The sequence below is a fragment of the Sebastes umbrosus genome, chromosome 20 (genome assembly GCF_015220745.1).
Source record: "Sebastes umbrosus isolate fSebUmb1 chromosome 20, fSebUmb1.pri, whole genome shotgun sequence".
Lineage (NCBI taxonomy): Eukaryota > Metazoa > Chordata > Actinopteri > Perciformes > Sebastidae > Sebastes > Sebastes umbrosus.
Window position 1 is genome coordinate 26,971,658 of NC_051288.1, and position 14,985 is coordinate 26,986,642.

Here is a 14,985-nt window from a genome sequence, read left to right on the forward strand (position 1 = left end):
CGTCACTCTGGACGGTCTCATGTGCATAAAGGACAGTTCCCGCCTTTTCATTTTGAAAGAGCAACAGCCAATGAGGAAACTCCAACCCTCTGCGGTCCAGACAGAAATCTCTGCTGGTCCATATAGCTGTCTTTGTTATAAATGTCAGAGACTTCTGGTCTAACGTATATCAGCAGCTCGACGGCGGTTGTGACAGTTTGTAATGTTAAAAAGCATCAACAGTTTAAGGTCCGTCCCCACCAAGAACCATGATTATAAAGGTAACTAGAAATACAACAATGTGAGCATCCACACTGATGAACGATAATAAATGTTCCAGCTGGATATGGACGACCTGTAACTGCTATACGTCGCTCAGAGGAAGAAAATAAGAATTACACCTTGGATGGATTTTGATTGGCTTTCAATGTTTCATCAAATCACGCTGACAGTGATCCCAACAATATCCTTCGCCACTGTCGTATTTATTGTTATCTTTATAGTTATGGTGGCAATGAACTCCATAATGTGTGTCCAGTTTTCTAAGATGGTCTGTTGAATGTCGTTCTGCGTTAGTAATCATTTTGAGTGTTATCTTTTGTAGTTGTGCTGACTTCTTCATGACCTCTGTCCTCCTGTGCAGCTTTCAGCAAGGAGCAGGAGAAGGAGAAGAACCTGGAAGAGGAGCGCAGCGTCCCCCAGTCGGCCTTCCTGGGCCCCACGCTGTGGGACAAGACCCTGCCCTACGATGGAGACACCTTCCAGCTGGAGTACATGGACCTGGAGGAGTTCCTGTCCGAGAACGGCATCCCCTCCAGCCCCTCCCAGCACCACCACCACCACCACCACCACGGCCAGCACCACCAACCGCACGCTCCGCCACGCCATTCGCCAATCATGTGCCAAGTCCCACCCAAGTCGACGCTGTTGGTGATGGACCTCAGCAACAACGCCTCCAACTCCGTCCACACGAGGGTCGTCTCTCCGAACTGCCTGCACAGCAGCCCGTCAAGAGCAGGTAGCTCAGACATACACACATTTTACACCATCAGGTTTTATTTTATGGATTTTCAGGTTTGGAAGTGATGTTTATGCAAGTTTCACCCCAGTTTTAGACATATTTTCTTCTGCTGTTCTGTAGGCAGGCAACATTAATTTCTGTATGTTAGAAATGTTTGTTTGGTTCAGTCATGACGGCAAAAAAATGACTTGGTTTCATTCAGCTGGAGAAAGTTACCACCCATTCTTTAGACAGTCCTTTAGAGTCTTTGAATCGGCCTGTTTTGGGGGTTTTTTAGCTGCAGATAAAGCAGGGTGTCATCAGCATATCAGTGAAACGAAATTAATAGGGAGAAAATAACAGGACCAATAATAGATCCTTAAGGAACCGCACAAGAAATAAAAAAAATGAGAAATTGTCCAGAATAACCATAAAATTGCTTGGTAAAAAAATCTTCAAAATTAACAGAATTTGTATTTATTATTAAAATAATAAATCGTACACCAATAACTTCTTAAAAAAATACAAAATTAACAAAATTGTATTTGTTAATAAAATAATAAATCGCACACCATGTTATTTACTCTCACGCAGGCGCAGAACATACGTACTAACTGGCCGTCGGCTGTAGTCTTTGCGGTGTGTTCAAGTGCGACTTGTTCGCCAAGACAAATGCAACAGGAGGCAATGCAACAGTCGGCCTTCATCGCCGCTAGTTCTCTGATGTTGGGTTGGCGTGTCGGGGCCTTAAAGTCCCGGCTGTCAGTCTCTCATCAATACATGTTTTGTTCCTTGAGGCCGATTTGTCCTCCAACGTTCTCAGAACTCTGAATAGAGATATCCTGCATGTGTTGACATTTGCAAATCTAACATTTCAGCATGTTTCTAAACTCCTCTGAGCATCATCACTCCTCCGTCTGTGGGCTCTTTGACCACAAACACAAAACACTGAACAGACAGAGAGCAAAGTTTAAACTCTTCACCTTATCGTGGCCTCAGAAATGCTGTTTATACGAGGGGGGGAAACAGTGCAAAGGTGAGACGAGTTCAGGTGTGCTTTGAGGGGGGGGGTAGTAACGCTCGAGGAAAACACCCGGAGAGAGAGAGAGAGAGAGAGAGAGAGAGAGAGTGAGAGGTGTCAGATTCAACACCTCCACCGACGTCATGACCTCAGAGAAAAACTTCAACTCTTTTACTCACTTGGAGTTCCTCGTGGTTAAAGAGAAGAAAACAAGCCGTCCTCTCACAGCGTGCACAGACATGTGACCCGCTGCTGTGTGTGTGTGTGTGTGTGTGTGTGTGTGTGTCCCTGCACGAGATCAATGTTTTTAAGAACATAGTGTTCTGTTCAGAAGTAGGGCAGGGGGCGGCAACCCTCCCTCCCATCAACACACACACACACACACACACACCAACTTTCCAACTCCCTCTGTTCACATTCACATCAACTAATAACCCTGTGGCACGCACACGCACACACACACACACACACACACACACACACACACATGCAGGAGTGATGTGTTTTTAAAGGGGTCAATACTGGAGCTGATTTCTTTCAAAGATCCCTCCAGAAATGCTGATTTGAAAGAAGTTCTGTTGCCTGCAGAAATATTTCTGAAAAGCTCGTCTGCTCCTCCAGAATCTATGAATATGCAAAAGTGAACCATTAGTTTGATACGTGACGCAACAGTTGTTTAAAACAAACATCTCGTATCCTTCGTCGCGCTAGACGCTCCGGAGAGGAAGAGGAGCTTGTCTCCATAGATACCAAGAACATGTCCTCCATCAACCATGGAAGAAATAACCTCTGTTGCTGATTGTACATGTTGGTGAAGTCCCAGATATGTCAGAAAACCAAACGTTGTCGTGTCTGGGTTAATAACGTCACCCGGCGGCGAGCTGTATTCACCCACAGTGTCATTGACACGTCTCTACTGAGGTATGATCCCAAAATAAACAGATTGTGCTGTGATTTAATATCAATAAACAGATCAAAATGATGCTGATTAGTAAAAGGTCTGACTTCATGCTTCGTCAGGTCTGTTACCATGACGACAAGCAGACATCTTTTAAAATGCTTGTTTTCTGAATGGAGTCTGGTTTGATCAGTGCCAGGTCTATGCAGCTGCTCCATTAGAAAGACTCAGTAAACTCAGTCTAAAGAGACTTTCAGATTCCGACAGTCAAACCATCTCCTCCTCATTGATGCGTTTAACAATCATTACAACGGACCGTAAACTCACATTAACATTAACACGTTAACTCTGGATATATTAGCACATTTTAATCACGTAAAGTTCATATTTTTCAACTCTGACTCCACTAAAGGATTTAAAATCATCTCCCATCACCGGTCGTGGCTCTCCGCTCAGCATCAACCGTAATCTGCTGCTCTCATGTCTAAATATAGCAGAGTAATCTACAGCCATAATCTGGCATATTTGTATTCCCTCGTGGCTCCGTGGCGGTCCAGCAGAGGAGGAGGAGGAGAAGGAGGAAGAGGAGGAACCAGGGTTACCCCAGGTTCACCACATCATGAGGAACAAACATCCTCATCCTGCCGGTGAGGTGGACTCTCTGAAGAACCACCCAGAACTGGACCGTCTCTTCTGGGGCTCTGAACAGGATTTCATAACCCAAATCCCCCAAAATATGGAAACAGAATTAACTGAATTAATATGCAGTTTCTTTTATTAAAATCACAGCCTCATGAGTCTCCAACCAGGTCTCACTCCCAACTCATCAAATACCGCTGAGTCATTGAACACGATCAGTAAGTTAATGACGAGCATTTTAGGTCTCTGTAAACGGACCGATTGGTTCTGATCGCTGCAGGATGTTTAAAGATATGTTGTTCCATAGGAAGACGTTTGTGTGAAATGTGTCTCGTCTTCCTCCTCCAGACCTCCCGAGCTCCAGAAACACTCCCAGCCCCATCGACCCGGACTCCATCCAGGTCCTCGTCGGGTACGAGCCCGACCTGGCTGACCTGGCTCTGTCCAGCGTGCCGGGCCAGGAGATGTTCGACCCGCGCAAACGCAAGTTCTCGGCCGAGGAGCTGAAACCGCAGCCCATGATCAAAAAAGCTCGCAAGATCTTCATCCAGGAGGACCTGAAGGTAATTTGGAGTTGGTTCTGTCTGTATTTTATATAACCTGCTGCTAGTATGACATGTTTGATACCGATGGATTCATCAGGTTTTATAGTTTCATATGATACCAGTATCTTCACTCTAGTGTTAAAACTGAACCGCTACAACCTAAAAATCACAAGTTGCATTAAAGCGTTAAAGAAATGATTGGTGTTAAAACGATCAGACCTTCTTTGAATCATCCCCTTTCTTTTTTTTCACGTCTCCTCTCTCCTCCCTTGTGTCCTTTGAGCAGGATGACAAATACTGGGCCAGGCGCAGGAAGAACAACGTGGCGGCCAAGAGGTCCCGGGACGCCCGGCGGGTCAAAGAGAACCAGATCGCCATCCGAGCCGGCTTCCTGGAGAAGGAGAACTCGGCTCTCAGGCACGAGGTGACCGAGCTGAGGAAAGAGCTGGGACGCACCAAGAACGTCATCGCCAAGTACGATGCGCAGCACGGCCCGCTGTGAGGACACATATACAGTATATAAATATATATATATATATATGAATATATATATATACATATGATGACCCCGCCTCCTCCTGATCCACCAGCGTTCACTTCTCCGCCACTCTCGGTCCTGATGGCTCGACTCGCGGCAGCTGAACGCAAAAATTTACTTTTAAATCTACTTTCCATCCTCTCGGTGGACGTCATACTGATGACCAATCAGATAGGAACGTCCCTTTTAGTCATAACAAGTGCGCAATACATTAATATAAACACAAACAGGGTCAGTCTGGTGTTATTCTATATTTTTTTGGTTCCTACTGAAGACATTAATCTTAAAAATATCCTCAGTAATCTCCTCAAACAGCTGCTCGCTGTAGTTTCTCTCATTGTAGATTGCAGTTTGGGTTAAAATAATTGCAGATGTTCTTTAACTAGCATTCTCGTACGCCTTTTCATACGTCTTTTCAAAATAAACTTCTGTCTTCACAGGAAACAACTTCCTTAGGTTTAGGCAACAAAACTACTTAGTTAGGTTTAGGAAAAGATGGAGATTTGGGTTAAAATAACTTCCGAAGTGCTGTAACTTAAGTACAGAAGTTAAGTGACAAATAAATCAACGTTGACTTCTGGCCTCACACGGGGCACCAATATAGGCCTCCTGGTGAAAATCTAGTGTTTTTTGATCCACCCAAACCTCCTCCCTATGCGGCGTTTGTCGCTCTTCATACTTCCTGGTTCACAATTAAATGGATTAAATATTAATTGATTTCATGGGATATATACAAATTACACTTTTAGTAGGAAGAGCTACGAACGATATAGGAAAACGGCCTGGCTCTAGTGAGTATTTCTGGCAGCAGGACCCTGTCAAAATAAAAGTACTAGTTAGTAGATACATTCAGTGTTGGTTTGAGTCTGAACAGGAAGGAAAATGTAGAATATCACCAGACAAAGAAAGAAGCACAACACTAAAGGCCTTTACACACCGGCGGCGTTTTGTTTTGTTTTGTGCGATTACTTCAAACGCCATTAAACTTTTTCAAACTGTTGTTTTTGTCATGAATACTTTCATACAGAGCGCCGTCAATACACGACAAAAAAGGTCACTTTCACAACACGAATAAAGGCAATCACGTTGTGAAGGACGGGTCGAGTCGCGTCTGTATTTATAAAACTAGTCCGAACCAGGACGGCAAACTTTATCACTTCTTTCAACCTCGACAAAGACAGCGCAGACCAGATCCACTCCTTCCCTTCTTCCCTTTCACAATAAAAGCCCTAGACATGTAATATTCGCAGGCGAGTATTTCACATTTCCGTGTTGTTTATCCGTCATGCCCCCCCGGTGTGTAAAGGCCTTAAGAATGTACAAAAATGTTGATTTTTCACGTCTTTTCACGGCGTCCCCTGCTGTGAGTCGAGCCCGTTAATCAGGATCATTAAACACCTGTTTCTCTTTGTGACTTCTCCTCATGGAGCTCCTCTCTGGGTCTCAAACTGATGTCTGACCTTTGCCCTCTGACCCCTCCGCTCCCCCCCCTCCCCAGTGTACAATAACGGCACTTTCTCTGCCGACCCCCCCTCACAGACCCCACCCCCCTCCTCCGCCGTGTGCAGGTGTTGTTCCCACAATGCACCTGTTCACATGTACATACCTGCCTTGTTCTTGCTCCTGATGATGATGTATGAAAGTGTGCCGCCTCTTGGCGCTCTGCTATCAGTCAATCAGCGTCTGTTCTGGCCTTTTTGGGGCCTTAAGCAGTATTTTTATGGATATTTTAAGATGATTCTCACTGATTTTACCCAAACAACGTATAGCAACCCACAAAATGTGTTTTTATACACCCACAAATTTGCCAGTAAATTGTATTTGATATGATCATCAGATGTGCTGTGACATCATCAGAGAGTGGACCTTTAAATCAGAGAGGAACCCAAAGACTCGTATCGGCCTCAGGTTCTCTGTTCACACGAGACAGATTTATAACGACGCCATAATCCACCAGTTTTATTCCCAGAGTCTGAGGCGACTCTTCGGTGTTTGTGTATTGATTGTTTTGACCTGTTTACCCGTCTAACGTTTGTCTCTTTGTGTTGGAGACGAGCTGTTTGTATCTTCTCTGTCTACTTGTTGAAGTCCTGAATCTGCTGGGATGTTCAGTCTGAGACGGACGCTGTAGAAATCTCAACACCGCTGCCGCCGCTCAGAACCCGAGAGGAACTGTTGGACACGAACCGCCTCGCTTCCCAGCATCGGACGCTTGATGTGCTGCCACTATAGACACCTGATTGGACGAACGCTTTCCCTTTAAAACCGGGACCAACGTGGTGGCTTGTTTGGATCTAGTGATGTGACATGTGTGACACAGGTGTGGACATTTTCCCACCAGTTAAAAAACTCGTGACAACAGCGGTGTTACCGATTACACTGGACATTTTACAAGAAAAGATGACGGTCAATATGTGTAGCGCGCTGACTCTGATCTTTACCGTCAGGTGGCGGTGTGTCTGGCCTCTCCGGTCCAGCTTTTGCTGCGAGGCCGCAGGTTTCGACCCGTTGGTCGCCGCACACCGGCTGTGACCGCTCCGTCCTCCTCACGGCGATTGCCTCATTAACGCTGTGGTTCCTTCATAGCATTCGGGTTTAAATCTGAAATATTGCCAAATAGGTGCTTTTGCTTTTCGCCAAATCCTCCGCCATCGTCTCGTCTCTCTCGTCCCGTGTGTGAAATCTGACTCCTGCTGCTGCTCCGCTAAACAACCGTAGGAACACAATGTAATCGGCGTGTGCCCGACCTGGTAACACAGGTAATACCGACTACCGACATCGATCCATATCGAGGAATCGTTAACAACCCTACAAGATAAACGACTTGTGCAACATGATGTTCTTTTAGTCATCTTCAGTTTCTTGCTGTCATTTTTAAAACGTGAGTAATAAACTGTAATGAGCTCATTAGCCGACGTCTCTGAGCAGCAGCTGTTCAGGAGCGTCGTGGTGACGTCACGTCTTTATTTCACACTAACAGCTCTCGTTCACGGAGATCATTAAATAGAAGATGAGGACGGCGTGATGAGATTTCTACAGCGAAGAGCCGACACGTGATCAGAGTTTAAATCACACAACCTGGAGCTGCTGCTGGCGTGTTTCAGTCTGAACGTCGCCGTCTCGTGTTTCCTGTTTGTTGGATGTTTAATGTTTAAATGAATCTGAGATTCTGTGTGTGTGTGTGTGTGTGTGTGTGTGTGTTTCTGTCCTCACCGCTGAACGCTGATTAACAGCCATATTTTTTACAACCTGTGTCTCAGACGTGTTTCTGCAAAAGAAAATCACAGATCTCACTATGAATGTTTTTTTGAAGCTTCTCAAACTATACAGAAATAATTATTATAGATTATTATTATTCATTACAGAAACCAAACCTGTACAATAGATGGTTTTATTTTTATTTTTCATATTTTCCAAAGTACGTGTACGCCCCCCGGTGGCCGAGTGTGACATGAATGTATATTTGAAACATCACTTTAGTACTACAAACCAAAAGAACACAGTATATTAAGGATATATTGATATAAATATATATATATATATATTAAAGGTTTTAATGTTTATACAGAGTTTTTGTGGAGTCTGATATCTCCTGTGTATTTTGGGACGGGTTACATGAACATAATATTATAAATGTATTCAGACCAAAACGGCGTTCCCGGTCAGTCGGGGCGACGCGTGGGCATTACAGAAACCTGATCCTGAGATACCTCAAACCCTCCGTCACACCTGTGCAGGTGCTACACTGAGCTGCTGCTTGTTGTTCCACCAGGTGCTCCACATATATATATCTATCTATATCTATAGATAGATATATCTATCTATAGATATATATGTATAGATATAGATATAGAGGCCTGTATAGTTTCACCTGATCAACCTGAAGCACTCGTTCTGTGTCTCCTGTCGGCTGTGGTTTCTCTCTCTGCAGCTCTGTTTTGTTGGTTCAAAGATATTTTTCCTATATTTGTCCTTTGGTTATGTTTCTCATGATCAAAATAATAAATAATAAATAAATAAATAAAGGTTCAAATCCAGTCTGTGTCTCAGGTTTGTTCTCGTCTGAAGCAGCTCTAAGTAGTTCTTCATTTAGTCAACTACTTTACTTAAGTATAGTTTTGATGTACTTTAGAGCTTCAGTTAGACTAGTTACTGAGCTGATTTATATTTTCTACCTATATATAATATAAGACACTCAGCACAGCAATATGATGTATAAAGTCATGAAAATGAGTTCCACCTTGACCAGCTGCAACATTACAGTGATGCATCAATCATTATAATTCTATAATATAATATAATTTAATATAACATAATATACTGTAATATTATATTATTATATTATATTATATTATATTATATCATATTATATCATATCATATTATATTATATTATATTATATTATATCATATTATATCATTATATTATATTATATTATATTATATTATGTTATATTATATCATATTATATCATATTATATGATATGATATTATATTATATTATATTATATAATGTGATAAAATATTATATTATATTATATTATATTATATTATATTATATGATATGATATGATATTATATTATATTATATTATATTATATTATATTATATCATATTATATTATATTATATTATATTATATCATATTATATTATATTATGTTATATTATATCATATTATATCATATATTATATTATATTATATGATATAATGTGATAAAATATTATATTATATTATATTATATTATATTATATTATATTATATTATATTATATTATATTGTATTATATTATATTTTATTTTGAATGGAGGGCTTTCACTTGTTACAGATTATTTTTACATTGAAGTATTTCTAAATTTACTCAAGTATAAGATCTAAATACTTTTTCCACCACTGCTGATTTCCATTTCACCTTAATGACTTAAAACAGCGACTTCACTGAGAGGGGGCTATATATATATATGTATATATATATTTATTTATTTATTTATTTATTACAATATGTGTATATCTGTCTTTAACTTTTTACTTTATTACTGCGCTGTATCACCAATTCAGATTCTTCTTAACGTTTTGGTGAATAAAGTGATTGTGAGTGTGAGAGTTGGAGAGCAGCAGTTAGTGGAGGCGAGCAGGCCGGCTGGATGTGCTATGTGCTGCTGATTGATTGGTGGACAGGTGTCCTGATTGCAGGTGACCGACAGCAGCGTTGATTGCAGATTAAGTTCAGGTGAGTAGAGAGAAAGAAAGAGGATAAAAGGAGAAGGAGGGAGATCAGACCAGAACCCTGCAGACACACGTCAGTCACACTGAACGGCAGAACATATAATACAGCTAGTCACAGTTTGTGCACCAAGAACAAACTAAACCACTGAACATGAAGACCGACGCAGCAGGAACAGAAGATAGAATAAGATTAGTCCCAGGGAGGCGTCGTTATCAGGGCTACAGCAGCAAATCACAAGACAAATACAATAATAAGCAATAAAGATATAATGAAACAGGATATAAAAAAATAGACTGAATGAGTTATTGCACACATTTACATTTACAACAAAACTAACACGTATTAAATAATAATAATAATAATAATAATAGCTTGGATTTATATAGCGCCTTTCATGAAACCCAAGGACGCTTAACAAAGAATAAATAAATGATGAACTTCAGAACTCACTTTGTTAAAAACATAACACTTCAACAATAAGTAAATAATAATAATTATAATTTAATAAAAGGTGTTGTTGCTCGTAATACATTTTTTTTTTTTTAAATCTGTCAATGGAACAAGAGAAAATGATCTTGGTGAGATTTCTTGACATCAGATGTAATATAATAATAATATTCAGACCTTTCTGGGTAAAAAGAGATCTTTAAATTAGCTGTGAAATCTCATTTAGAGCTCCATTTCCACACTAGTGTCTTATATTATAAATAATAATAACAATCATTTTATTTATAGAGCACTTTTCGAGCCATACGCACAAAGTGCTTCTCAACATCATAAACAATAGAATAGATAAATAATGAAACATGCATACACACAGCATACGTCTAGTCAAGACTTCTATAAAAGTAAATATATGAAGTGTTATGAGACGTTTTATTTAGTAATTAGACAAGTCAGTCAGATTTGACATTTTTTGCAAAAATGTTTTAAGTTTTTTATTTTCATAGCCGACTCATGATTATTATGATTATTATGATTATTATGATTATTATGACCACGTTCACTGTTAATATCTCGTATTTAAATGTGATCTACGAGAGGGAACATCGTGGAGCAAAATGCAGAACACTCAGAGAGAATTATGAAATAGTAAAAGTAGATGGAGTGACGACCAGCAGAGAGCAGCAGCTCCTCACAACCTGCAGCAGGACGAACACGTCTACAGAGAACTGTCTGAAGTCATCCAGACAGTTACTTAAAACAATAAACGTATTAATACCACACTATACAAACACTCAAGTTACGAGTACTGCATTCAAAATCCTACTTAAGTAAAAATAAACAAGTTAAAGTATCAAAGTAAAAGAATCCATCGTGCAAAAAAAGAGTTATTTGATGTTTTTTTATTTATATATATTTTTGAAATAAATATAAATATATTTTATTAAAATAAGTGAAAACATCTGTTGTTGCTGTTTAAAAATTCTCTAGAAAGAAACAAGACGGTCACTGAACCACACCTGTCCCTCACTGAACCACACCTGTCCATCACTGGACCACACCTGTCCATCACTGAACCACACCTGTCCCTCACTGAACCACACCTGTCCCTCACTGGACCACACCTGTCCCTTCCTGAACCACACCTGTCCCTCACTGGACCACACCTGTCCATCACTGAACCACACCTGTCCATCACTGGACCACACCTGTCCATCACTGAACCACACCTGTCCCTCACTGGACCACACCTGTCCATCACTGAACCACACCTGTCCCTCACTGAACCACACCTGTCCCTCACTGAACCACACCTGTCCATCACTGAACCACACCTGTCCCTCACTGGACCACACCTGTCCATCACTGAACCACACCTGTCCATCACTGAACCACACCTGTCCATCACTGGACCACACCTGTCCATCACTGAACCACACCTGTCCATCACTGGACCACACCTGTCCATCACTGAACCACACCTGTCCCTCACTGAACCACACCTGTCCATCACTGGACCACACCTGTCCATCACTGGACCACACCTGTCCCTTCCTGGACCACACCTGTCCCCCACTGAATTTAACCTGTCCCTCACTGAACCACATGTCCCTCGTTATCTCATTAAGACACCTGAACCAGCCTGTCCTCCGTCTCTGTAACACACTGTGATGATGTTTAACGTCTCTGTTTCATGACTCTTCTTTCCTCTATAACATCTTAAACTATATTTATATTATTCTTTATTTTCTGGTGTGAAGTCGATGAAGGTGATAAATGAACCCAGAAGGTGAACGTGGTCCGTCCAGATATCTTTAATCCCTCTGAGAACACAGCGTTTACAGCTCTATATTTCAGCCTCTTTAGCAGCCACTAAGTTGGAAAGGTCGTTATGTAAAACCATTTTCTCAAAGTGAAAGGGAGCAGATCAGGATATATTCTGCTAATCCAGTTCAGAGCGTCACGCTGACAAGCGGACCACTTTTTAGTGCTGCGTTAAAAAAACATCTGGGAGTCCATGAAATGTGACGGCGTGTAGAGAAAACACGTTTTACCTCACGGAGGTTAAATCTGATGTTCTCATGAGAATAAAAAGGTTTCACTTTTTGTTTTAGGAAATTTTGTGTCTGTTAAAACTTCTTCTAATCACGTCAGTAACAGCTCACTTTCCATCTGTCATTCATAGTTTTGCACATTTTTCTGTTTCAATCAGTTAAATAAAATCTTGTAAAGTTCTGGTCACATTGTCGTCGTCATACTAGAACAGATCTAAGAAGGAAAATATTATTAATTAAACAGTATTTGATCACCTACAATAAAGATAACTGTTTATTAATATAAGCAGCTCTCATTTCTCTCTGAGGGAAATGAAATGATTTGTTTAGAACCAGATGTTTTATTGTTTGTTTTGTGTTGAGTTATGGAGGACGGAACCTCCCAAAAATCAATCAATCAATCAATAAATAAAGGACTCGATAAATAAATAAATAAATAAATAAATATGTCATTAAATGTAGCAAAAATCATCTTAAAAACAAAAGTAGTCATTAATTAATTGATAAAAATGTGACATAAATTGATTTCTGTTTTAATGAATTGCTTCTTTATTTATTTATCTTTCTATTAAATCCATTATTTATTTACTCTTCTCTTTAATTTTCTCTTTTATTTATTTATGTATTTATTAATGTTAATTTTATACATTTATTTTTATTATTCATTTAGTTTTGCACTTATTTTTTATTTTATTAAATTTATTTATTTATTTATTTTGACTGTATGTACGTTTTTACACGAACAAGTTATTTCTGATTCTTACTTAGAGTCCCTTTAAGGTGCAAAATACATTTGAAATTATAAATAGGAGGGATTTGAACCCTCAACCTGCAGACTGTGAACCCGTCTGTCTACCAGTTGAGCTGTCAGACCTCTGAGGGTTAATCTTAAGGTTTTATTTAAGGTATAAATGCAGGTGTTTTGCTCCACGTCTGCAGGTGTTGTCGACAGGTTTCAGGTTAGTTCCTGTTTAAATGGATTAAATATATTGAATGGTTTTATCTCCTCTGTAGATGAAGTTTCTGCAGCTTCAGTCTCGTCTTCTTTCTCTCTGAGTCGTCGTGTTTTATCAGCGCTGAAGATGGTCGAATGGATAAGGACGCCGACCGCCATCGCTGACTCCGCGGGTTCGATCCCCGCCTCAGGTATGCCACACGGGAATGAATGTGATGAGTGTATGAATGTATGTGGGGCTTGCGATCAAACAAACGCCGTTCGTCGAATTTCACGTCCGTTTCAACTTGCGAATTTCCGAATTTCATCATCGACCAACAATTTCCGAATTTCAACTTGCGAATTTCCATCATGGACCGACGAGGAGGAAACAGCAAACAGGTAAGTCCAACAGAGCCCAGCTGGCTAGCTTAGTAAGCTAGCTATCTGGATGGGTGTGTGTTTTATTTTTTGAATCACTTTAAATGTGTTTTCTCAGTCTTCCTCTTGTCAGCTGACTCTGCAGGCCGTTACCGTGAAACGCTCACGGTTATGTCTAGGCAACCAAACCACTTGGTCAGGTTTTGGCTGATCTGAACACAAACATCTGAACTCTCTGGTAACTCCAGAGAGAGCTGGAGCTGCTCTTCAAAGATAAAACAAGTTAGTATTTGACTTCAGTTCACCGTAACACACTCATATCTGACACAGTAGTTCATTTATTGATTTCAGCGTTACAGACCGGAGACTCGTAGATTCACTTCTGGTGTTTTGTGATTTAAAGAGTTTTAAACTGGTTTAAATGTTCATGAAGGAAGACGTTTATCAGAAGCACCATGACGCTCAGAGATATCCTCTCTTCCTCCAGGAGTCTGGGTTATCATCGTCATTATCATCATCATCATCATCATCATCATCATCATCATCATCTGACGTCACAGACAGACGAACCGACGCGTTGGGCGTTGCGTGCCGCGGCGGCGAGCCCGGTCTCTGAGCCTCTCATGTAGGCATCAGATGAGCCGTCGGGTTCAGGCCCAAAACACGACGAGATCTCCGCCCGCTGACAACCTGAAGCTTACGTAACCCTCCCCACGGACACAAAACAAATACATAATACATGCTCCTAATACTCTGCCGGCGTATAATCCACTAACATGGAATATGGACGGGGGGGGATTGTGTGATTCATATTATGGACGGGACGCAGCATCCATTGGTGGGCTGCTCAGCTGGCTGCTTTTTATGTAAGAGGATTTGTCCTCAGTGAGGACCTCTCCGTGGCACGAGTCCTCCCAAAGACTCGGGTTGGATCATCTGTCCGCCAGCGCCAGAGCCAATGAGAGGAGGCGGCGGGCTGACGTGGGAGGGCGAGAGATTAAGCCTGTTAACGTCACTAATGTACACAGATATCTGACATTCAAAGAAAGGAGAATAATCTGTTCTGTACATTACAAACACATAAAAACATGAGATATTATTCCTTAAGGAAACACTTTGATTTACTCACAGCGTTGATCCTAAAACTCAAAATGTAGTAACATCCCCAAATCCATAAATATCCCCAAATGAACCTGTTACAGTATACAGTAATATGTTAAAGGGTTTTAACTATCTCCTCCGTTTAAGGTCTTTTTTTAATTTTAAAACCCTTAAATTGTTTTTTTTGTGGCGTTCAATTTGAGCCAATCTTGAGCCATCTTTCCTA

At 40.7% G+C, this 14,985-nt stretch overlaps 1 protein-coding gene across 2 annotated transcripts in view; it reads left to right on the plus strand.

The window, feature by feature from the left end:
* The window catches only part of hlfb (HLF transcription factor, PAR bZIP family member b), an 11,753-nt gene extending 3,095 nt beyond the window's left edge, over positions 1–8,658 (plus strand). The window contains exons 2-4 of one of the 2 annotated variants that reach the window (XM_037755535.1): positions 623–997; positions 3,886–4,100; positions 4,366–8,658. In XM_037755535.1, coding sequence (XP_037611463.1) covers positions 623–997; positions 3,886–4,100; positions 4,366–4,584 — 809 coding nt within the window. In that variant the 3' untranslated portion in view covers positions 4,585–8,658. The remainder of the gene's footprint in view (positions 1–622; positions 998–3,885; positions 4,101–4,365) is intronic. The other variant, XM_037755536.1, reaches the window with a different exon arrangement.
* Positions 8,659–14,985: the final 6,327 nt, after the last annotated feature.